The 23985-nt window shown below is 42.1% G+C and overlaps 1 protein-coding gene across 2 annotated transcripts in view; it reads left to right on the top strand.

The window, feature by feature from the left end:
* INPP5K (inositol polyphosphate-5-phosphatase K) overlaps window positions 1-13869 on the top strand; it is a 59347-nt gene extending 45478 nt beyond the window's left edge. For both annotated transcript variants that reach the window (XM_066599667.1, XM_066599666.1), the window contains 5 exons: window positions 649-841; window positions 2728-2865; window positions 3882-3965; window positions 5676-5780; window positions 7014-13869. In XM_066599667.1, coding sequence (XP_066455764.1) covers window positions 649-841; window positions 2728-2865; window positions 3882-3965; window positions 5676-5780; window positions 7014-7106 — 613 coding nt within the window. In that variant the 3' untranslated portion in view covers window positions 7107-13869. The remainder of the gene's footprint in view (window positions 1-648; window positions 842-2727; window positions 2866-3881; window positions 3966-5675; window positions 5781-7013) is intronic.
* The last annotated feature ends 10116 nt before the right edge of the window (window positions 13870-23985 follow it).

Raw genomic sequence — 23985 nt, 5'->3', positions numbered from 1 at the left:
GCTACATGCAAATATTACCTGATCCCAATTCGTAAAAGCACAGCCGTCACATTCTTCATACACATCAATGGAAAGTTGGCTGCATTTGCGTGTAGACCAGTCTCCAGCAGGTGGGGATTGGTAGACCCCCATTCACCTAATAGGTCACCTCTGGAATCGTCACCCATTTCGTGAAGTGAAACGTAATGGCCACAGCATGACCAAAAAGTGCACCCAGTTTTGTCGCAAAACAGCAGTTTTCTAACTGGCGGTCTAGCTGGCGTACAGCAGTTTTGCCCAGAAAACTACATGGACATTAACAATTAGTTGAAAACCTGTGCTGATTTGCAGTAAAAACCGAATGTCAAGAGTGGTTTGTGTGTGACCTCACCCCTTGTTGTCCTGTCAGAGCATGCTGGGAGTTGTAGTTCCCTATGGAGGGAAAATGGATGGCGGGAATGAGAAAATGAATGCATTTTAATAGTTTAGTAGGAAAGGGGGCGCACATATTTTTTCAGTTCTCTACAAGTAAAAGCATAGATCCCAATGTTAATAGGTTTATTTCTTTGGTTCGTACTAATGTGAGGAGTCTCCTTCTATACGTGCTCTGTGGTGGAAAGCGGGTTTTGATTCTCCAAGTAACGCAAAATTTTATACATTATTTTGTAGTGGAAAAAAGCGCAAACCAGCCTGGACCGATCGCATTCTGTGGAAAGTGAAGGAGGATCCTGAACGTGAACCGGACGAATTTCCAGGGTCCGATTTTGAGCATATGTTAAAAGTTAACTTAGAAAAGTATGCAAGCCACATGAGCTATGGAATTAGTGATCACAAGCCGGTAACGGGGACCTTCACACTGCAGGTACATCCTCTATACACTACACCGGGTATGGTGCTCATACTGCCGCAGTCTTTGGTTTAGCTGCAGGAACTCTCATCTTCAGGTGTTGCTGTACAGTCTGTGTAGCTCTCCACGTTTTCAAGCTCTGTACAATATTGTATCTTAACTTGGTCGCTTAAAGGGGTTGTCTCGCGAAAGCAAGTGGGGTTAAGCACTTCTGTATGGCCATATTAATGCACTTTGTAATATACATCGTGCATTAAATATGAGCCATACAGAAGTTATTCACTTACCCACTCCGTTGCTGGCGTCCCCATCTCCATGGCTCAGTCTAATTTCAGCGTCTAATCGCCCGATTAGACGCGCTTGCGCAGAAGGGTCTTCTCCCTTCTGGTCGGTCCGGGCACGAGTGGCGTTCTGGCTCCGCCCCCTTCTAACTGTCATCGCGTAGCTCCGCCCCGTCACGTGTGCCGATTCCAGCCAATCAGGAGGCTGGAATCGGCAATGGACCGCACAGAGCCCACGGTGCACCATGGGAGAAAACCGCGGTGCATCCCTGGGAAAGGACCGGCGGCCATCTTTGGAAGAAGTTTTATAAGTTGCTAGAACGGTGAGTAGAAACCATCGTTAAAAGCCATTTACACTTGTGCATAGTAATGTTTGCTTTAGAAGGGGGACTGGGCAAAAAAAAAAATTCACTTTTGCCTCGAGACAACCCCTTTAAAGAGTCTAAGATAAGAAGTTTTTGCTAAACCAAGGATGAAAAAATAGAAGGATGCATCCCATAGACAATAAGGGTCTGTTCACACTGGCACTTTCTTGTGTGTTTCAGGTAGGAGAGAAACGTACATGAAAAAAACGTATAACACATTCATTTTAAGAATACTGCGTATATAACTTTAAAAATGTGAATGTATACATTTTGATCAATTTTCATCCGTTTTCACTGTAAACTCTTTATTAGAAAAAAAAAAGTTTTTTGTAGTTCAGCAAACTTTGATCACAAAAAACGTATATGTTAAGCGTATGGAAAAATACAGCCATACGTTTACTTACGTTTTTCATTTACTGTTATTTAAAAAACCTAAAATATACGTTTACATACTTTTTTTGTGTGTGTGTGACTGAAAAATGCAGCAGGCTACACTTTTCAATCCCACAAAAAAAAGCATAAAAACCTATGTCTAGCTAAGAGTATACATAGTTCGACTACGTTTAACCCATTATAGCCAATGGATCTATGAATAGCTAAATGTACATTTTTTTTTTTTGACAAAAAAAAAATGCTTTTCACGGATGAACATATTCCAGTGTGAACAGGCTCTAAAGTAAGATTCAGAATAAGCCCCCCCTTACACAGTTTCAGTGACCGTTTTGAGCGATCATCTGTGCATACCTTATATAGCTAAGTAGCTACTATACAATTATGCAGCCGGAGCGGGACACAGCTGCAGCCACTAATAGAACAATACAGCTGTTTTGCATAAGCAAACAGCTGTGGTGTTCTGCAGGCTTACAGCCAGTGCCTCACTGTGAATTTACAGCAGGACTTGGGCACAGAGAATCTTATCAATGCAGCCGGCCGTGCTGATAACAGCTGATCGCTCAATTCAAGGAAACTTGAAGTGAGCGATCAACGACTCCTGCATGAAAACTGCACGATGTCAGTAGATTTGGACGAAATGAGAATCGCTCAAAAGACAGCTTTGAGCAATTTTGAATGATTCTCGTTATTTCTAAATGGGCCATTACTGTCTCTAAAATAGATTGCTATTGTAAGCTCTGCTTATATGATTTAATCCCATATCTTGCAGTGTCTGAAGTATAGACGCAAGATGTCTTGATGGCGTCTTCTACAATACTCTAGTTCTCTCTCATCTTGAAATAAATTGTAACATTACTTGTAGATGAAGCCTCTAATCCTCGCACCTTCAGTTACTCTGAGAGCAGAGGGAGAATGGAACGCCGACCACGACTCGCTCATCAGCTATTCTGTGAGCAAGGATTTTCCTAGCAGCACCTGGGACTGGATTGGACTCTACCGGGTATGTAATGGTTAACGCCACAGAATAAGGCTGCTTTCACACCTGCATTTGGGTTCGGCTCTGGATATCCATCTATCTGCTCTGTTTTTGGAGGAGAGAAACTAAAATGGAAATAAACGATACTTCCCCCCCCCCCCCCCCCCTTCATTTTAAATAGGGTTTCCGAAAAATTGGAAAGGCTTCCGTATGCATCCATTCTGTCAAGTTTCGTGATTTTTGGACAGAAAAATAACGCTACAGACTACACAGTTTTCCCGTCCCCCAAAAAAATAATGCAAAACCGATCTGAAGAAAACGGAAACCTTTCCGTATTTTTTTTTTTTTTTTTGTAACCTCATTGAAATCAGTGGGGGGGAAAACACAGATCCCTTTCTTTTTTTTTTTTGTTTTGTTTTATTTTAGTTTCTCTCCTCCAGAAACGGAGCAGAGGTAGAAATCCTGACCTGAGCCCTAACCCCGGTGTGAAGCCAAAAAGGGTCTGGTATGTGCATCCCCTTTCACCCCTCTTACATAACCTTTAAGCAAATTCCTTACCCTCTTGTTACCAACAATTCAGTTCCTTCCTATACAGGGAGTCCTGTATAGGTTCTCACAGTCTAATAGCAAAGGGAATCGGACTACCAAGGGCTGGACTCCCTCTCACGGGGCACACATTGCCATCTTGTGGACGACCTCTATGGAATATACACTTTTGGTCAATGTTTATTTTCCTTTACTAGCTTTCATTATGTTTCTACTACTTTCATGTTAGTTTTTTATGGAAGGTTATTACCGCTAGTGTTTGGCTTATGTCACCTAGGACTTTGGTTCAATAAGCACATTTAAATGTGCTTCAACCTAAGTAGATATTTCTGTGAGTAACAGAAAACTTTATGAAACCAAGGACCTTTTTAAGCTGTACAATCAGTGCAATAAAATGTAAATCCCGTGGCAGTGAGGAACTGTTTTAACTGTAGGTACTTAATGAGGAAAAATATACATGGAAAAAAAAATGTATGCTTGTTTTTTTCTCCTAGGCTGGTCTCAGACATACAAATGACTATGTCACTTATGCCTGGGTGAAAGATGATGAGATTTCTTTTAGTAAAGACTGTAATCAGGTAAGAAAAGAACAATATTTTCATGTATTACAACATCTACAAAAGTGTTCAAAAGTTTTAGGAAGTTGTGGAAAAAATGTTGCAAAGTTCAAATCAAATTAATATGTGGTGTCACCACCCTTTGCTTCAAAACGGCATCAGTTCTTCTAGGTACACTCGCACAAAGTCAGTGATTTTATAGGATTCTAGTCAGGTGTCTGATTAACCAATTATACCGAACAGATGATAATGGTCATCATTTTCATATGTAATTTAAAATACAGCCATTAACTGAAACCAAAAAGCTGTGTAGGGGGCTTAAAAGTGGGCGAAGAACAGCCAAATTCTGCTACAAAGGTTTTGGAAGACCGTTTCAATTCACAGGTCATACACCATCGCTAGTCTGATCACAATAACTAGACATAAGGTAGTTCTACTGCATCAGCAAGGTCTCTCCCAGGCAAAGATGTCAAAGTAGAATGGGGTTTCAAGATGTGCTTTTTAAACTCTTTTTTTTTTTTTGAAGAAACACAAAGAAGCAGGCCAGGGACGGTAGACACAGTGGTTGGCCAAGAAAATTTGGTGCAGCAAATGAGACACATCATGCTTCCCTCGAAATTGGAAGATGTCCAGCAGTGCTATCAGCTCAGAAGTGGAAGAAATCAATGGAAACCAAATATACCCATGTACTGTTTAAATAAGTTTGGTCAAAAGCGGTCTTCATAGAAGAATTGCAGCACAAAAGCCATACATTCAACACAGAAATAAGTCCAAGTAACTCAACTATGCATGAAAACATAGGAACTGGGATGCAGAAAAATGTCAGCAGGTTCTCTGGGCCAATGAGTCAAAATTGTAAATATTTGGCTGTAACAGAAGGCACTTAGTTTGTTGAAGGGCTGGAGAGCGGTACTATAATGAGTGTCTGCAGACAACAGTGAGGCATGCAGGAGGTTCCTTGTAAATTTGCTCAGCATTTCAGCAAATAGAGTTGGGGATTTGATCGGGATTAATGGTGTCCTCAATGCTGAGAAATACAGTCAGATGCTTATCAGGGAGATGTCTGATTGACTCTACATTTATACTGCAGCAGGACAACAACCCCAAACATCCAGCCAATGTCATTAGGAACTATCTTCAGCATAAAGAAGAACAAGGAGTCCTGGAAGTGATGATCTGACCCCCACAGAGCCCTGATCTCCACAAAGACGAGTCTGTCTAGGTTTTTATGAAGAGATAAAAGGATTTGAGCGAGTCTACATCCACAGAAGATCCCTGACGAGTTCCTTCAAAAACTATGCAAAAGTACCTTGAAGAACTAATTTCTGTTTTGAAGGCAAAGGGAGAAAGGGTGCTCACACCAAATATTGATTTTAGACTTCTCTTTTGTTCATTGACTTTGCACTTTGTTAATTGGCCAATGCTTTTTTGAAAGCATTCTTACTCTGCAGCTTTGTCCTCACCTGCCTAAACCGTTTGCACGGTATTATATATCTCGTAAATTAGTGGTCGGCATCACTAAATTCACTTTGGACATTGCTCTCATAGAGAACATATATACATTTTCCAATTCAATGAATTTCAGAGATCACTCAGGTTAGTTAGGGCACTGTAGTCTCTCGTTAACATGAACACATAATATCCCTTTCCCACTTCATTATGTGAAAGATGGAATTAACAAAAAGCTGTTAGAAGTACATTTGTAACCTTTCAATTCTTTCCATTTGGTAGGTTTACATTAGCGCTGATGAAATTCCAATGGATGGAGGTGAATTTCTGTTGGGCTACTACTGTCATAATTTGCAGTGTTTGGCTGGTATCAGTGAGCCTTTTCAGGTATGTGAGTTAACTACATATGCCAGGGGCATAGGGGGTAGCGAGGACTGTCAAAGTATATGGCCTATGTGCTGAGTGCTGGACCTGTCCACTGTTCAGGGTCCTCATATATCAGCTGATTGTCAAGCGGGTTGGACGTCATCAATATTGGACAGCGCAGGAAGTAGGATTGCGGTCTTCACTCCCATTGAAATCAGTGGGAGCGCCATGCTCCTATTCCATTTCCTGCTCCTGTTACTAACGGGACCAGACATCCTGTCCTGTTCATAACGAAGTGCAGTAAGTGGAATAATGGTGCGGCGCTCTAATTGCTTTAAGAGGGAGTAGAGCCAGCACTCACATTTCTTTTTTTGTCCACCTATGATGACGTCTGGCCTGCTGCGCTGGACAATTAACTAATAGACGGGGATCCTGAGCAATCCTTTAACTACAGATGGCCTATCCAGAGGATAAGGTTATCAACTGAAGAAAAGCCCAGAATACCCCTTTACCATTTCACACTACAGAAAAAATGTTGAATAATGTTACAAATTCTCAGATTTTTCAAATCGCTGTTTTTTTTTCTTCATGGTGTCTATTTCTACATACCCATAACTACTTTAAAATTATCAAATTATTCTGGGAAACAGAGTGTAACTTGGCTTTACACTACTGTCCGACATTAAAGGGGTTGTCTGGAGAAATAAATCATTTCTAATGTGCTCAGTATCGACTAAAGCCATAAAAGAAGGTATCCTATTCCCAGCCACTCCCTTTCCGTTGGTCCCGATCCCCGCCCTACTTCCTGTGATGACATCCTGACACTGGGATCTGTGACTGCTGCACCCACTATCCGGCTTGCTTTAGCCAGTGCAGCGGATACATATCCCTTTTTTGGGGGCGATGTTGTTGAAGGAAGTGGAGAGCAGCGGGAGTTGGCACATTGGAACAGTGAGTATGCCTTTTTAGGCATTTACTTGATATTGAGCATTTGCTAACTTTTTTTTTTTTTTCTCCGGACAACCCCTTTGATGCAATAGCTTATCTCTGTAACCGTGAGCTCCCACAATTCACTACCTGCTGTAACTGAAATCAGAAGAGTTTACCTTTAAACATGGATGGAGTAGAAAACACAATATAGCTAAAGAAAAAAACAAAATCGAAGTACTTTATACACAACATAACTAGCCAATTCATTTAGCATTAAAATGGGAAATTCTATAAAATGCCCTGTTTTCTTTTTTTGTTATGTAGATACAACCCGGCAAGACCTTATTGGCAAAAGATGGCGCAGAACAAACTGACGATTCCACCAAGTCCGACATGTTCATGGGCGCTGGGTTTTAGAAGGCTTGTGATCTGATATGAGGTTCTGTATGGTTATGTCTGAAAGCCTTGCACTGCTTTCCAGCGTTGCAAGCCCACCGTGTCTGCTTAGCTTTGTTGTCCACTCAGCAGAAATGTGTTTACGTCCTCAAAGGAGAACATATCATATCACTGGATACAGCAGAACACCAATGGACTATTTGTAGTTGTTTTTTTTAAATAATTTCGATTTACAGATTAGTTTCTTTTTACGTTAGAAGTGTTATTTTTAATTTGTAAATGATTGGTTGAGTGACTGGAGCTTCATACATGTAACTGCGGCCAACAATTACTTTTTAGCCAAAATATCTGAGAACTTTTCACATTTTGTAGCACCTCTGTGTAATGTATTCTACATGATCTTTCGATCCAGTATGTGCAACTGCTACTGATGATTATCTTAGGAGAGACTGACTCGGTGCTTACATGTCCCTCAATGTATGCTATGCTTTATACAACGTCTAATTGCATGTCTTAGAATGTGCTAACAGTTCCTTATTTCTTTTTTGCCAAGTGACCTTGTTCCGGGTTTTGATTGCACTTATATATATATTTTTTTAATATCGTATATGTTTACAGAATGCGGAGAGATTTTGTCGTAGACCTCTCAAGAGTTTAAAGTAATTGCCAAAGCAGACTATCTACATAGGAGAAACTGCTGTTTATTGCATCCGGTAAGAAGAAAATACATTCAAAATAGTTAAGGAGTATTCACACGTACTAGTAAGGCATAAAAACATATTTACCAACATTCTGATCATCTTTAGTTGTTACACTGTACAAGTCTGTTTTAATACACCCGAACCCTGGGTTCACACAGGGCGGTTTTGCCGCTGCAGATCCGCCCGCGGCCGCTAATCTCAGGATTAGCCAGCCATGTGGACAAGATTTCTCAAAAATCTCATCCACACGGGACGGCTAATCCGCTGCGGTAAATCCGGCTGAAACCGCGGCCGCCGCAGCCGCGGTTTCAAAAGAAGCAGCAGCATGTCTATTTACCTTTTCTTTTTTGTTTATTTTCGTCGCGGCCGCGCTCTCCTCTATGGGAGCGCCGGCCGCAACGGAAAAGCAAGCGGCCAAACTGCGAGATTTCCAACGGGAATCCGCCCTGTGTGAACCCAGCCTAAGGCCTCTTTCACACAAGTGTACTGTAGGTGCATTTTTTCACACTCGTATTGCACATAAGTGTACTGGCCCAACTCTGAGTGCACGGACCCAAACTTGCTGCGTCATAGGGATTTATGATGCAGTGAATTCGGGTCAGTAGACCCGCAGTTGAGCTGGGACATTCATCTGTGATATGGAAGCAAACATATGCCCAGATTATGCGAAAGCCACCATAAAGCAAGTCGTTTGGGTACATTAACAAAATTAGGGTCTTTCTTTACATACATGTATGTATTGAGTATTATTTCTTAATAGCCTGTAAGCTCAGTTGTGTCTGGCACCTTAAGGCTCTTTTACATTGCAAGATATATTGGAATGAGCATGTGACGAGCAGTGGAGTAGAGATCGTATGTTGTTTGCTTGACAGGCATTTACTCTGAACAAGAAATTGAAGCTTCGATCGTTCATTAGATTAGAACACCTTTAGCGGATACTCATTTTACCGGCCTCGGAAGGATGGAAGGCTGAGTCAGCCTTGAGCCGGGATTGAACTTGCAACCTTCAGGTTGTGAGCAAGAGTTTAGGACTGCATTTCTGCTGCCTTAGCACTCTGCGCCACACAGAGCAGAAACCATTATTGAGCAGAAACACTCGACTTAACGATTAGTTGCACTATAATTGTGCCATTCAAAAGGGGCTTTAGACTCTGCCCATCAAGTAGGCCACACATTAAGTCATGTATGACTTTAAAATGTGAGTCTGTAGAACATTCTAGAGCAGGTCTGAAAACATTTAACCTCCTCTAAAGTCTTCTCTTTGCCCATCCTTGGGCGTGCTCTCTTTTTCTCAGAGCCCTGGTACCTAATAAACATAGAAATGCACATAATTTACATATGCACACACTTTGTTCTGTATATTCATATGTATATTTTCCCGTTGGCAGACATCCTTGCCTCGGGCTGCCTATTCTAGCTAAATCCTGCCTGGAATATCTTATAGCCTCTACCTTGATTCATCTACTCTGTTTAATTATGTAGCTAACCATACCCATTAAATTAACGTATTGCTCCTGACATACATTTCTTATAGGTACATATTCTTAGAAACCCGAATGAGGAGTAGATGAGATCTCCACAGTGATTTTGCACATCGCAGTGTTTTTTTTAAACCCTTTGTAATCCAATTTTGGATTCAGGATTTCCTAGGGGGGTTTCTCTTTCTGCCATTATACAATGGCACCATCTGCTGGCTAGAGCCAGTACTGCGGTATGGGACATGCTGAAGAGGCCCCCAACAACAGAGCGGCTGGCAATATACAGTAAAAATACCCTGCCGGATGTCTTCCGACATCAAAGCTGTACAGCCTTTTATTTAGAATGTCTTCAGACGTCAGACAGTGGATTGGAAAGGGTTAAACGCCACTTCATGTTTTGAGAAGTTTTTTAAACCAAAGCCAGAAGTGAATCCAGCAGGAAGGAGAAATAGAAGTCCTTTATTTATATTCCCCATGTCTTCTGAATTCACTTCTGATTTTGGCTATTAAAAAAAAAAAACTACATAAAACCTGCAATAAAGACCTGTAATGTGGAGCTGCCCTTATGGTGGAGAGCTACAGGGGCCTAATTATGTCTGCTAGTGGAGTGCGCAAGAGTTTTTGCTTTTTATTTTAGAATTCTATGTGCCTAATAGGTGGGATTTACACATACTAATCACCTGAGTTACCAGAAGTGATATACATAGGTTGCTGTGTGTCAATTACTTCTGATTCCCGTTTAACAAGGAGCATCAAAAATAAAAGTTAGACACTTAGGTCTAATGCAGAACAATCAATATTGGCCGTTGAGTTCCGATCTCGTTAAGGCTTGTTAAACTGATCATGGAATAATATAGCATTTATTTCTTAAGAGAGAATGACGACCTGCACTCAGACTGTTGTCCTTCTCTAGGATTCTGCAAAACTCAAAAACGATTATGCAGGCAAAAATATTTTTTAAAAGTTGCTCACTGTAGTGTAAAGTCAGAAAAGATGACCTAGTCACTTAGTATAATACCCTGTTTACCCGAAAATAAGACAGTGTCTTATATTAATTTTTGTTCAAAAAGGTTTAACTTTTTTACATGTATAGCTGCCTGGACAGTATTTAAATTGACTTTTTTTAATTAACTGTTAGCAGGGCTTAATTTTGGAGTAGGGCTTCTATTTCAAGCATCCTCAAAAAGCCTGAAAAATCATTTTGCAGCCTCAAAAATTCTGGAAAATCATGCTATGTCTTATTTTCAGGGTATGTCTTATTTTCAGGGAAACAGTAGTAATATAGTGTCTTAGGCTGCAAAAAAAACACATGTCCGTCCAGTTCAGCCTCTTACCCCCCAATGTTGATCCAGAGAAAGGCAAAACAAACAAAAAATGAGGTAGAAGCCAATTTTCCCCATTTTAAGGAAAAAAATTCCTTCTAACTTCAATGTGACAATCTGAATAATCCTTGGATCACTGACCCTTCTGAAGTAATCAGCGACTATAACATGTCATATTGTAACGCTAGCCTCACTGCTCTGTAGTCTCGCTGCTCCCAGTCCACTGCCACTCTCCACTTCTGGTTGTAGCAATGATGTCAGACACCCGGGACATGTTGACCGCTGCAGCCAGTCATCAATTCACTTTGACGCGTGATTATTAACTGCAGCAGTCACGTGGTTGGGACATCATCGCCGCTGTGAGAAGTGGAGAGCAGCGAGGAACCAGGAACTACAGGAGTAACGAGGCGTAGGGTGAAGCGAGTATGTCATCTACTATGTCTTTACACCACGGTAAGCACAAGAATAGAGTTGTCAGGATAACCGCTTTGATGTTGGCGATAGAAGCTACTCAGATTTCAATCATGTTGTCCTGCTAAAAGCTTCTCATTCATGAATGCAGGTTTGATGATGCATATAGATATTCTGTATATTCCTATACTTCAGTGGATCAGATTTGCAGTTTTTCTACATATTTTTGAAATAACTTTAAATTCCACCACTAGACAACTTCAAAGAATACTATTCAGATTTTAAAGGACTTTCAAGGACCAAATGATCATTAGTGCCTTGCTCCTTTTTGCTGTGGGAAGTATGAATAGCTTTATCTATGCTTGCTTAGCTCTGTGTAATGTATGCGTTGATCATGCTTTACACATGTTAGGTTTACACGTGTTCACCACACAACCAAGTGATCTGATGCCTTTAACAATTCATTTTCTCAGGCATGTGTCTTTAATGAGACCGGCTGGTTCATCTGGGAGAAGTACCCTTATAGGTTACATTGCTCTCTGCAGACGCCTATAAAATGGGTTTCAGGCTGCATGCTACATAGTGTAATGGGCCGTAATATTGGTACTAGCTTGTATACTATGCACCGAAGTTTCTGTTGTGTTTCTAACCTGATAGGTATAAACTGATTATTGTTCCTGGTACTTTCTAGTTTCTTATAGATTTCCAAGCTGCTGCTGTAAGTATATTATATGATGATAGTAAAACCTTCCCATATATACTGTATAGAATCTCCGAAATAAAGCTCTCTGTCAAAAAAAAATTAGCAGCTGATAGTAAACGGCTATTCAGAGGCTCTGTCAAGGTTTCCGTCACTTTTGGCACAAGAATGGCTTAGTATGCATCACTGTTCTTGCCTTCATGATGAAGGAAACCCAAAAGGAACCCCATCTGACCACGAAGGGGAATGGGGTTCCACCAGTGACCATTTGGATCTGTAGGATGATGAATCTGTCACAATAGTTGTGGCTATGTTATAAACAGAATCCATGACTCTACTATGAGCATAGCCCGACACACAACTTAGTTTTTATGTTTTAACTTTTTTTTTTTTTTAGTGCAAAGGGGTTTTCTGGCCAGTTTTTATTGCGAAGCTATCCTCAGGATAGGTCATCAATAGTTGATTGGCACTGGTAATTGCAGGCGCAGCTCTCGTTGATTTTAATGGGAGCTGCGCCTACAATAACCAGCACCTGCCACTACACAGGGGTCAGATCAATCTGCTTCCACTTCATACATTGTGTTGGGGTGTCCGGTTGGGGTCCCACGCAGCAGACCCCCAGCCAATCTAGAGATTGCCTGTAAAACCCCTTTAATGTTTAGAAATGACATTGAGAGAGTTGCACTTTAATGGTAGAAAATTCACTTGGCCAGTTGTATGGACCAAAATATTCAAATAAGTGGTAAATATTTAGAACTTTGACACTGTTGCCTATATAATGGCCCATTCACACGGCCGTACTTTCGGGATGTGTGCAGTCCGTGCATTTCATGGACCGCACGTGTTCCCATAATGGCCTATTAGGCTACTTAGATGAATGACTTTTTTCACATGGACCAACGGTGCATGTTAAAAAAATCACTGCGTGTTAAATTCTCATCTCTTTTAACTGATGAAAATAGGACATGCAGCGTGCAGGGACCGTGGCGATCTGACAGCGCATGGACGGGTGTCTGTGTGCTGCCAAATGCAAATTGTGAATTTGAAATAATGGCTATTAAAAATAACTGTATGTCCCAGCATGTGCTGCCAGATTCTGCTATAGTTGTATGAAGAATGTTTCTTATTTGCAAATTAGCCATAGACACCCAGATTTAGCTCAGCTTTCAAAGGGGTTGTCCCACTTCAAGCGGTTTTGCTGCAGGAAGCAGAGGGTTCCATTCATTGCATAGTGGCCTCCATTGGTACTGCAAGCTGACTCCTATTGAAGTGAATGGGAAGCAGTCTGCTTCCTGCTGAAAAACAGATAGAAGTGGGACAACCCCGTCAATGGTATGTTCACACATGGTGTATATGCTGTGTTATTTTCCACCGTGTACTTGTGTGTGGAAAATTCACAACATATTACGGTACAGACCAAGTGGACGAGTTTTCAAGAAATCTCATCCACATGCTGCAGAAAAAAATCCATAGCGTAATTTGACCTGTGGTTCATCGCTGTTTGACCTCTGTGCACCCAGCTTTTTTTAACCCCAGGTGACCAGCTGTTACCATCGGGAGTAGAGGTTTTAGCGATAAATCTAGAAATGCATACTAATGTGTGGGCAAGTTGGGTCCACAAGAGGCTCTTCTTTCTAGAACACAAGGTGGGAACCAGAGTGTGGAATCTCCCCATAAGATCCATATGCCCTAATGGGGCTTGTGGACAAGGAGACAACTCCTTTTAAACATGGTCTTCTGGAGACGACCCCTTTAAACATCATATGCCCACCAACAGAAGAAAAATCTCTGAACTATATTTCCATAGAAAGCTATTCCACACCCTTTATTTCTCTGCACTGATCTGGTGTGTTTATGGCTATTTTCCCCCTAGCCTGAAGTCTGTTGTTGTGTTAGCCGTCTTTAGACTATAGGTTTATTATTTATTAGTGGAGGTGTATATATTGCATTTAGTAGATGTTCTTATCTGAATACTATATTTTCCTATTTTAAAGTGTTCTGTGGGTTTGCTTCATAAGGAAAATAACCAAACTGTCTACTTATTACAGATCATTGTCTGCACTTACTGTTAGGACTGTATAGTCACATCTTGAAGACAAACTTCAAACATGTTTTGTTTTTTTTCCCTTACTTTTAAAGATATTGAATACTAATAAATGTAAAGTGACAAAGCTTTCTGTTTTATTGTATTTTTTTTATTCATGCAGCCATTGGATTCCTTAGGTGGGCATTTCCACCCTAACAGAAGATTTAGAGAATTTGTCAAAAGGAGCAAACCACTTATTAAGTCAGAAGTTCACAGGCCTTTTATAACATGGGTATGTAAGGAGTGTGCATGTATGTGTGCTGACTTATATAAAATGTGTGCACCATAAGGCCATCTGACCCTGAGGCACTGATGGGCATCTCTATTTATCATACACAGTGACGTGAAATTTGGACCTTTAACCCCCTGGTGATATCCAACGTATATGTACGTTGTATGTGTGCAGATTTGTATACATGGCATTTGTATATGTGGCGGTCCCAGTATCAGAGATACCTCCAATTCTAGCCGTTGACCATTTAGATTAGTATTTCCCCAACTCCCAGTCCTCACAACCTCCCAACAGGTCAGGATTTCCATAGGTGATATTATTATCGGTGCCTCAGACATTGCCACAGGTGTTCTCTATAGGATATCCTCAAATCATGATCTGTTGGGGGTCGGGAGGACTGGGGTTTGGGAAACGCTGATTAAGATGCTTTTGTCTATGCTGACTGCGGCATATACGAGGGGCTGCTGATAAGTCTTTGGCTTTACGCAGAAAGAAATGGGATTGGAAGATGAAACTTTTCAATTATTCCACATACTGTCCACTGATGTCAACACACTTCTTACATCGGTATTCCAAGTTCTGTAGGCCTTGCAAAAAGAAGGATTTTGGTTGTGCCTCAAACCAGTCATCCGTAGCAGCCATGGCATTAAAAAATGGTGTTAAATTTGGTACCCTTGAGGTGTTTCTTCAGGTTTGGAAACAGATGATAGTCGGACGGAGCTAGATCTGGTGAGTAAGGTGCATGGTCAACCAGCTGGAAGCCTAGGTCCACCAGTTTTGCCGTGGTCGCTTGTGCAGTGTGAGCGGAGGCGTTGTCTTGCAGGAACAAGATTCCTTTGGACGGCTTGCCGCGCCTTTCGGCCTTCAGAGCTGCCTTCAATTGGTCCAAAAGTTCAATGTAATACCTTGCGTTGGTGGTGGAACCATTTTGAAGGTTGTCCACTAGCAGCACGCCCTCCTTATCCCAGAATACAGACGCCATCAACTTAGTGGCTGATTTTTGCACCCTGAACAACTTTGGGCAAGGAGAACCACTGTGCCTCCACTCTTTTGACTGCTCCTTGGTTTCAGGATCATACAAATAAATCCAGGTCTCATCCATAGTGACCAGTCGATCCAGTAAGTTCTTATCAGTCCGGAAACACTGACAAATGGACCGGGAAGTTTTCACTCGCATGCTCTTCAGATCTGCTGTCAAACATTTGGGGACCCACTTTGCAGATAGCTTCTTCATGTTCAAATGTTCATGGATAATGACACAAACACGTTCACCAGAAATCCCCATGATGTCTGCTATTCTGTTAACTGAAATTGGCCGATTCTCTAGTATGAGGTTGTGCACAGCATCGACGATCTCCGGAACAACAACCTCTCCCGGTCGTCCAGGACGTTCCTCATCATTGGTGCTGAAGTGGCTTGTTTTAAATTTGGCAACCCAGTTCTTAACTGTAGAATATGAAGGGCATTGATCCCCCAATGTCTGCGACATATCACCATGAATATCCTTCACGGACTTTCCTTGCAGAAACAAGAATTTTATCACTCCTCTGCTCTCATTTTCTGTGAATATCGCCTTAGACTCCGCCATTTTGTTTTCCCGCGTGCCTAGATCACTGTTGCCATAAGCTACAAACACAACATTTTGAAAACATATATTAGACACATAAGGCTTTCATGTGATGTAACATTCGTTACCATAGAAACAAAAAAAAGAACACAAAGCCGAAGACTTATCAGCACCCCCTCGTAAGTGGCCTGACAGAAGAACGGTGTTGCCTCTGTTCCCCAAACATACACAAACCCCACAACGAGATCATGGGGTGCTGTTTGGTTACAGTGGCAGCCAGTGGGAAAAAAAACATTTTACAGACCTAAACCAGTGTGAAAAAATACCTACAAGCCTATTTCACCGGTTTCCCGTCCAGCGCTGGAGTCCAGGTCCCCACCACCTGGAAGAAGCCACTGCTGAAGTTCTGTCAAAGTTTGTAACAGAGTATATACTCAGATAGAACTTGGACTCATAACAGATCAATGGTCCATAAGAAAAAAAATCACAGCATGTCCTATTCCAATCTGTTTTCACAGATGAGAACGGCACAATCAATGGGAAGGGTCCAATGTAAGTTGTGCCCAAGATTTGTGGGCACAACCCACACATGGCCATCTGAATTGGGCTTATCCTGACTTCTCCTCACACAATGTGGCCTGTATTCATCAGCCATAGCATTTCCTTTTCAGCGTTCAGTATGATTAATGTGCACTATTGGGCAACCTTTGAAGATGCCTTTGTCTGGATGGCTTCCCTTGGCTCATTCTGGGAAATGTAGCTAAACTTTTGCCTTCTAAAACATTTTATAGTTCTGATCTGACCTTCAGTTTGTAACTTACTTGTCATTAGGTCTTCAATATTTAATCTTGCTTCCTGAAATCCAAATCAACATTTCACTGCATTGTATTACAATAATACTAAAGGTTCTGACAGGGATATCCGCCTAACAAAAATGTGAGGGCTATAATGTGCAAAGAAGTAACAACCAGCAGTTGTCCAGTTTACACATTGTTTTTGGATGTGATTGTACAAATAGAGACTATGGTAAGATATTGTGTTTTGTATCTAGGCTGTATGTTCACGCAGAAAAAAAGATACAGAAGTTGAGGTGTTGGTTGCAAGCAGGTTATTGGTAAAAAAAACAAAAAACATAAAACACATTTTAGCTTTCATCCATTCACCACGTGACTGAGCAAGTACTCTACTTTAATATGACTGATCAATAATTGTTATCACAGACTGTGTGTTTCAGAGTCGTCACTAGAGGCTTAAAAGATCAGGGACAGAAGCCACAAGGCACATAAAGGTGGTGGACAAAAATTTGGAAACACTATAAAGTTACATGGCATTATAAATCATATTTCAATAAAACATGTAGGTAATATGACAGATGCTGCCGGGCAGAAGTGAACATCTGCTTAAGCAGCAATGTTCTATTGGTCAGGGGTCTGAGTCACTCAGCTGCTGTTACCAGCTGGCTCCCAAAGCTTCCCAGAGCAGGGCAAGAGGTGAAGTAAACACAAATTTGGCGGGAAAGCTCTCAGCCAAGCAGTGGTCAAAAGGGTGGCTCAGTGCTAATGATTAAAATCCCATGCATTTTGTATGGTGTTTCCATATTTTTGTCCATCCCTGTGTATATATACAACAAAGATAACTTTTATAATATTTACTAGGATAAGATACACTGGCTCAGCAGTATGCTGTCCCTGGATATTACTTTATAATGAATATCACTTCCAGTTCCCTTTCTCCCCTCAACGAACTCCTTTCAGTGTGATCATGCTAACAGGACTTGACTCTAAAGCGTAGCTTCACTTACTCCCTGGCTCTGGATCTTGAGACTAGGAGCCAGAGGTGAGGAAGGAGTGAAGGTATGCTGGTGCTCTTAACAGGAGGCAGCACAGAGCTCATCTACAGGTGTGTACTGGGCAAAGGAGGAGAGGGAAGATTTTATATGGGACTAGCTAATATGCCCGGCTTCACCCGAGTTACTTTTGGTACCGGTGTTTACCTCTGGTCCGCACAGAAAATTTTATGGAGTCGTGGTTACTTCAGAGGAACCGAGGAATAAAATATGCATACACATAGAGGAGTGTTAGATTCTCCTCAGACTGCATGTACCGATGTCCCTCTGCAGAATGTGCCACCCTTCCCACTCTCATTTTTAACCCTTAAAGGTAAGTCCTATTTTTATTCAAATTTAACCACTGACTGGAGGTTGCAGCCCCTTCTTGGCATTAAAGGCATGCTCCATCCCATTTCATGTTTGTGCGGTACAGATATGTTTTTATTTACATTATATAGGGGGTCACTTACTTTTGCACTTAGAGTTGAAAAATCAAGTTGCGACCCCTTTACTTTTTCTATTTAGAACCTAAGCATTGGTTGTGCCAAATTTCAAGTTTGTAAGACACCAGGAAGTTAGAGAATTAAATTAGGTACATTAAATAGGGTGAGGGGGAGGAGGGGGTCACTTATTTTTGCACTTAGAATTGCATAATCAACTTGTGACCCCTTTACTTTTCCTATTTAGGACGTAAAGAATGGTTGTGCCAAATTTCATGTTTGTACGACACCAGGAATTTAGAGAATTAGTGGCGAGTCAGTCAGTGAGGGATTTCACGCATGTACAGTGTGTGTGTGTGTGTGTGTGTGTGTACATATATATTGTAGTAGTGCAGTACACAGAAGGGCCTGTAGAGGGCTGCAAACAAAACTTCTGGTGCAAGGGTTAACACAAAGGGGTGGAGCAGGAACTAGAAAAGGGCCAGTTCCTGCCAATAACAGGTGCGGAGAGGACTAGCGCAGCAGAGCTGAGGTGCTGCAGGCTGGTGGCCTAGCAAAGGCCACAGTCTGACAGGGACGACAACCCTGGTCTCGCACCCGGTTGGGGTGCAATTGCACTTTGCATGGTATGCGGTATCTGTTTGATATGTCATGAAATAAAGGCTGGCAGGAGCCAGATAAAGAAATCCACGTTTCTGAAGTGTCTACACGTGTGGTGCGCCATGGGACAGTAAGAGGAGATGATTGGAGGGACAGAGAGGTATTTACATGGGACTGTATGTTGGAGTTGAAGAGAGGGGTGTGATCCTTCTTTGTATGGCACTGTATGATGGAGGAGATGAAGGGAAGTAGAGTGTGGTTTTTACATAGGAATGGATGACGGAGGAGTTATTGGAGGTGGCACTATAACCAAGAAGGGTCACAAGGGAACAGCATAACGAAGAGGGACACCATTTACTGTGGGGGAGTTACTGAGAGGGGCATTGGGGGTAGCGGCAGTATGGGAAGAGTGTGCAGAGATGAGTCCTAGCTGGCCATGGTAGTCTTGGCGCAGATAGAGAAGTAAAACAAAAATGCACATCACCAATCAGAGAAGGCCTTCACTCGGTGGCTGACAGGGGTAAGTGGACCTTTACAAAAACTAGTTGTGTACTTCTGCTACTATACCTTTTATACGTAATCCAGTTACCATGTAATACCACTATACAAGGATAAGTAATACCACTGCATCATAACCACATATTACCACCACTTAGTGCCTGAATATTAGCACCATACGGTTACTGAATAAAATACTCTATAAAATGACCATTATTAACACCATCTAGTGGTAGATACCAGTTATAGAAGGGCTCTGCAGACTGAATAAGTGATTACAGCATATTTAAAGTCTGTGACTCAAAGGTGACATCATCTGTGATTGGAATCATTCACTTTCCCTATTCTTCTACATACAACCTAGACACCTGGCAACTTCTCCCAACCATGACTTGTCTCTGCAGAGTTTGCTGCCCAGACATCTTTGGCTCTTTGCTTTACCAGCACCCTTACCCCCTATTTTTCACTATCTACTTAAACTCCCCATCCTGCCTCCACTTTAACAGTTCCATCCTCTTGCTTCCCCAAATGCTTACATTATTGTACCTGCTATGTAATAAAGTACCCGCAAAAACTGTAACTTCAGAATTAATGGTGTTGTAACTATGGTTACCCAAAAAAATATATAGTATCGAACTGTGCCCCAGATGGTAATCAACACCGTTATGTACATATATTTGTGCCCCCTGAAGATGCGGACACTATTGAAAGTGGTAGGAGGCTGTGGGCGTCTTTTAAGAGCACCCTGCCAGCAAAAAAAATGACACCCCTAGCCCTATAGCTACTTGTTTTGATGCCTGGATACTCCACTGGCAATTATAATGTAGCATCTATTACAGGGGAAAGAACCTCGAAACTGTCTATTGATGGATCATTCTTCCTCTTGGAGAAGTCTCTGTGTTGCGGCGTGTTGGCTGCAATCTGGAAGTGGAGCCAGGATGACGTCACGATGTCAGTTCTAGTCTACATGATCGCATCTTTGGTGCATGTGCCTTGTCGTTAAGTGCTTTTATGTTCCCTTCTTCTCTATTCTGCTTCAACATATCCTGTGGTGTATGGACTGATTGATCCACAGGGAGGTGTTTTTCCTAGCCGGTCAATCGGCCATTATGCAAGTGTATTTATTCTGGGCCCGCCCCTTCATAGGAGCCATTTATTGTCCTACCTGAGGTGTTAGCTGACAGGAGTCCGCTGCCTCACCAAACTGTGGTTATTTACTCTGTGTGGGGCTTATTCACTTCTACCAAAATACTGTGTTGTATACATTGCTCTTTCCATCAGCAATGTACATCTTCCCTATCCACAATCTAGGGACAGACTAGGCCCCCTAGGTTTGTAACGTGGGACCGCCAATATTGGGACAATCACCCTGCTTTTAGGCGAGGTCTGCCACACCAAAGTTGGTTAGAGATATATTTCTCCATTTCATGCATTGCTTACCTCTAAGTGTGATGTCTGTAGAGGGTATCATACTTGCAACCTGCATGACTGTAACACTATGGTGTAGCTAACATGAGATAACTTGCCTACTTTTACTCATACTCCTTCCCATGGAGTATTGCATTGAAAATAAGTCTCCATACACCACCTTCGTCTTTCAAGAGAACTACTGTTTCCCTGAAAATAAGACCTACCCCGAAAATATGGCCTAACCTGATTTTTCGGGGAGGTTTGAAATCTAAGCCATACCCAAAAAATAAGCCCTAGCAACACTACATTTAAAAAATATATATACATTACCTAGCAGGCTTGGTCTAGGTCCCTCCCACTGCTCTCCAGAGATCTGGCACAGTTGCCGAAGTCCTTGCCCGCTCGTACAACATCACTTCCTGGGTACGGGATTCATAAATCCAGCCTCCAGGAGGCGATGGCTGTGATTGGTTCTTCGACTGCTGCTCAGCCAATTAATGCAGTGCTGGATGAATTGTGATAGACATGATGATTAGTCAGTATAAAATGTCTATTGATTTGTATAAACCAAATGTATTATGCTATTGTAATGACTTCAGCCTAATGTGAAACTCTGCTGCATAAGGAAAGAGTTAAATCACAGTGTTATATGTTATTGCTTGTGTTCATCTTGAGTGTTTTCCCAGTCCTTCCCCATCCCCCCACACACAGAATCTTCTTCAACAAAGAGATACAAACATGTGCTCAAAACTGAAAGTACGTAAGACAAAGACTTGCTTATACATTGGACTTGAGAGAAGGTGGGCAGGAAGGAGGGGGGATTCTATATGATCCGACAAATGAGAATTCTATATGTTACTGATGTAATCTGCTGCACGCCCATTAAAGGGCAGGTGTTATGCTTTACAATAAAAGGGGCTGTCTGGGTGTTTCTGCCCAGAGAGCCATTTTGGATATGAGACTGATAGCTTGTGTCTGATCTGGTCGATGATGTGTGCACACTATATAATTTGGAAGCTACAAAATACCCCGAAACCTGCTGGAGAAAACCATAATCCAGATCAGAATCAATGCGACGGCTGTGATTGATTCATCCAGTGCTGCATTGATTGGCTGAGCAGCAGTCAAAGAACCAATCACAGCCATTGCTTCCTGGAGGCATGATGTATGAGCGGCCGAGGACTGCGGGAACTGTGCCGGAGTTATGGAGAGTAGTGGGAGGGACCTAGGTAAGTATAATACGACTTCCCTGAAAATAAAACCTAGTGCCTCTTTTGGGGGAAACACTGTAGTACCCCCAGAATTGTATCTCTACCATAGTGCATAACAAAAATGCACAGCCCATCTATCCTAGGAAAATGCTTGACTACATTTGAAAGTGGCAGGGCGTGGTCGTTGGGCATCCTGGTATGGTGACTCCTCCGGGGTCTGGTATTGCTGTAGTGCTATGTGCATTCCCATATTCACAGGACTTGTGGTCTGCTTCTGGCTATGCTCAGAAATACATAAGATCTTTTATGTACATAGTATCCTGCTTACTCATCTCAGCCACTCTACAAACTGTCTCTGTTTTGTGACTCACTAATCTCTCTGGCCACAGCCCCAATCTATATTTACTCTGTGCAAATCTCCCTTTCAGTAAGTATACACTTAAAAGGAAGAATTAACCTTACACTCACTGAAAAGTTGCTTCTTGTACATAAGCGAATGCTTCCCTGCAAATACAAGGCTAAAAGGAGTTTTCCGGGACATATGTTGATGACTTATCCTTAAGATAATGAGATTGATGGGACCCGATACCTGGCACCCCCACCAATTAGCTGTTGGTAGAGGTTGCATTGTTCTGGAGAGCACTGCAGCCTCTTCACTATATAGAATGCAGAGTCTCTTCATTTTGTAGCAGCATGTCCTTGGTATTGCAGCTTAATTCCATTCATTTTGATGATGCTCTGGCGCGCATGTAGAGCACATGACGCACCGGCAGTGTCATGTGACACGCCGGCCGCGTCATATGACACGCCCGCAGCGTCACATGACGTGTCGGCCGTGTCACATGACGCGGTGGACGTGGAAGCGGTTTCACGCTGTCTTGCGCTGTGCTACAGCAGAAAAGAGCGTGACGGACGGCCGCAGCAAATAGAACATGCCGCAGGTGATTGCGGGTGCTTTCACGGGGTGGAATTCCGCACAGTGAGCATTGCGCTATTGGGTTCAATAGAATCTAATAGCTGCGGGCCAACGCCGTGGATTTCTGCCGCGTAATACATGGCGGACATCCGCCCGTGGGAATTAGGCCTAAGGATAGATCCAAGTCCCAGGAAACCCCTTTAACACCTTTGTGACTGCAGACAGTAAATTTACATCGCTGCTGCCTGAACTCTGTGCAGCAGCGCCATAAATTTATATCAGGCAATTCACCAGTGATCACATCCCTTTCCCCCCTGACATCAGTGAAATAATCCCTTTAAACAGAGGTGTATTAAAGGGGTTTTCCGGTCACAAAATGGAAATTCTGAAAAGGCTGAAATCTAGGAGGTACAGCTAATTAGCGGCAACCTGTACCTTTTATCTGCTGCTCTAGACCCTCTTCTTCATATGCCACTGTGTTTATATACATCACTTCCCCAGTAAACAACAGAGTATTACCTACAACTTCCATCATGCATCGAGCTTGTCAACTGGCCAGAGCTGCAGCTCCGCGCACTGCTCCTACAACTTACCAGCACCAACCTCCCGCTCACTTGGAGGGCCAGAGTAAGCTGCTGAAGCAGACAGACAGGCGCTTCCAGCACTCTGATCTGCACATGAGCCATACAGCGCAGTACTTCCACTCCTGTCCTCCCGTCATGCACTGCTCACAGGATGTTGTAAAAGGAAGTGGAAATATTTTTCAGGTGGAGGGTCACGTGACATAGAAATTGAAGAAAGTAGCTTGATTGGGTACAGTGACCCTATTAAAAAAATGACTTATTGCGATGATGTACATTAGATTTTAAAATGTTAGTCTGTGCCCGGAATACCCCTTTAAGGGAATACCCCTTTAAGAAAAGGAAGGAATCATAGAATGTCATAGCAAATCAAACAAAGAAATAAAGCTTAGAATTAATATGTTACGGGGAGATAAACCAATTTGCAAGCATATCAGACAAGGGTTTCTGAATTACAAAAGTCCATTCTTCTGTATTTCTTCTGATGCTTCTGGTTATAGGACAATTTGTAGAACTGTCAGCATAGCTGTGAGCAGTAGAGGTCAGAATTGTCTTTCCAATGTGTCGCTCCGTCTAGGTGTGTCTGCTGCACAGAACCCTTCTTTGGTCAGGATCATTTTTGCATGTTGTAGGCAGTAAAAACCATGGAATGCACTTAGACTTTAATGGCCGTGTTTAATACCCCATGCCCATCTTTTTTGTTTATTAGAGACAAGTCCTACAATGAGTTAACCTTAGGCAATTATTTCGGGGAACTGCTTATGAGGCAGCAGCATGCTAGAAATTACAATGTTTCATACAGCCCAGTATAGTGGTGGTCAATATATAAGGATTTATACGCCTTGTATCATTGCTATGCATAAACTAAGTAATCTGGGAAGTGTTTGAAAGGTCAGTCAAATATGAATACCTCCCGAAA

Source organism: Eleutherodactylus coqui, chromosome 4 (assembly GCF_035609145.1).
Source record: "Eleutherodactylus coqui strain aEleCoq1 chromosome 4, aEleCoq1.hap1, whole genome shotgun sequence".
Lineage (NCBI taxonomy): Eukaryota > Metazoa > Chordata > Amphibia > Anura > Eleutherodactylidae > Eleutherodactylus > Eleutherodactylus coqui.
Note: the sequence above shows the minus strand (reverse complement) of the source record. Positions and strands in the feature narration are given on the sequence as shown.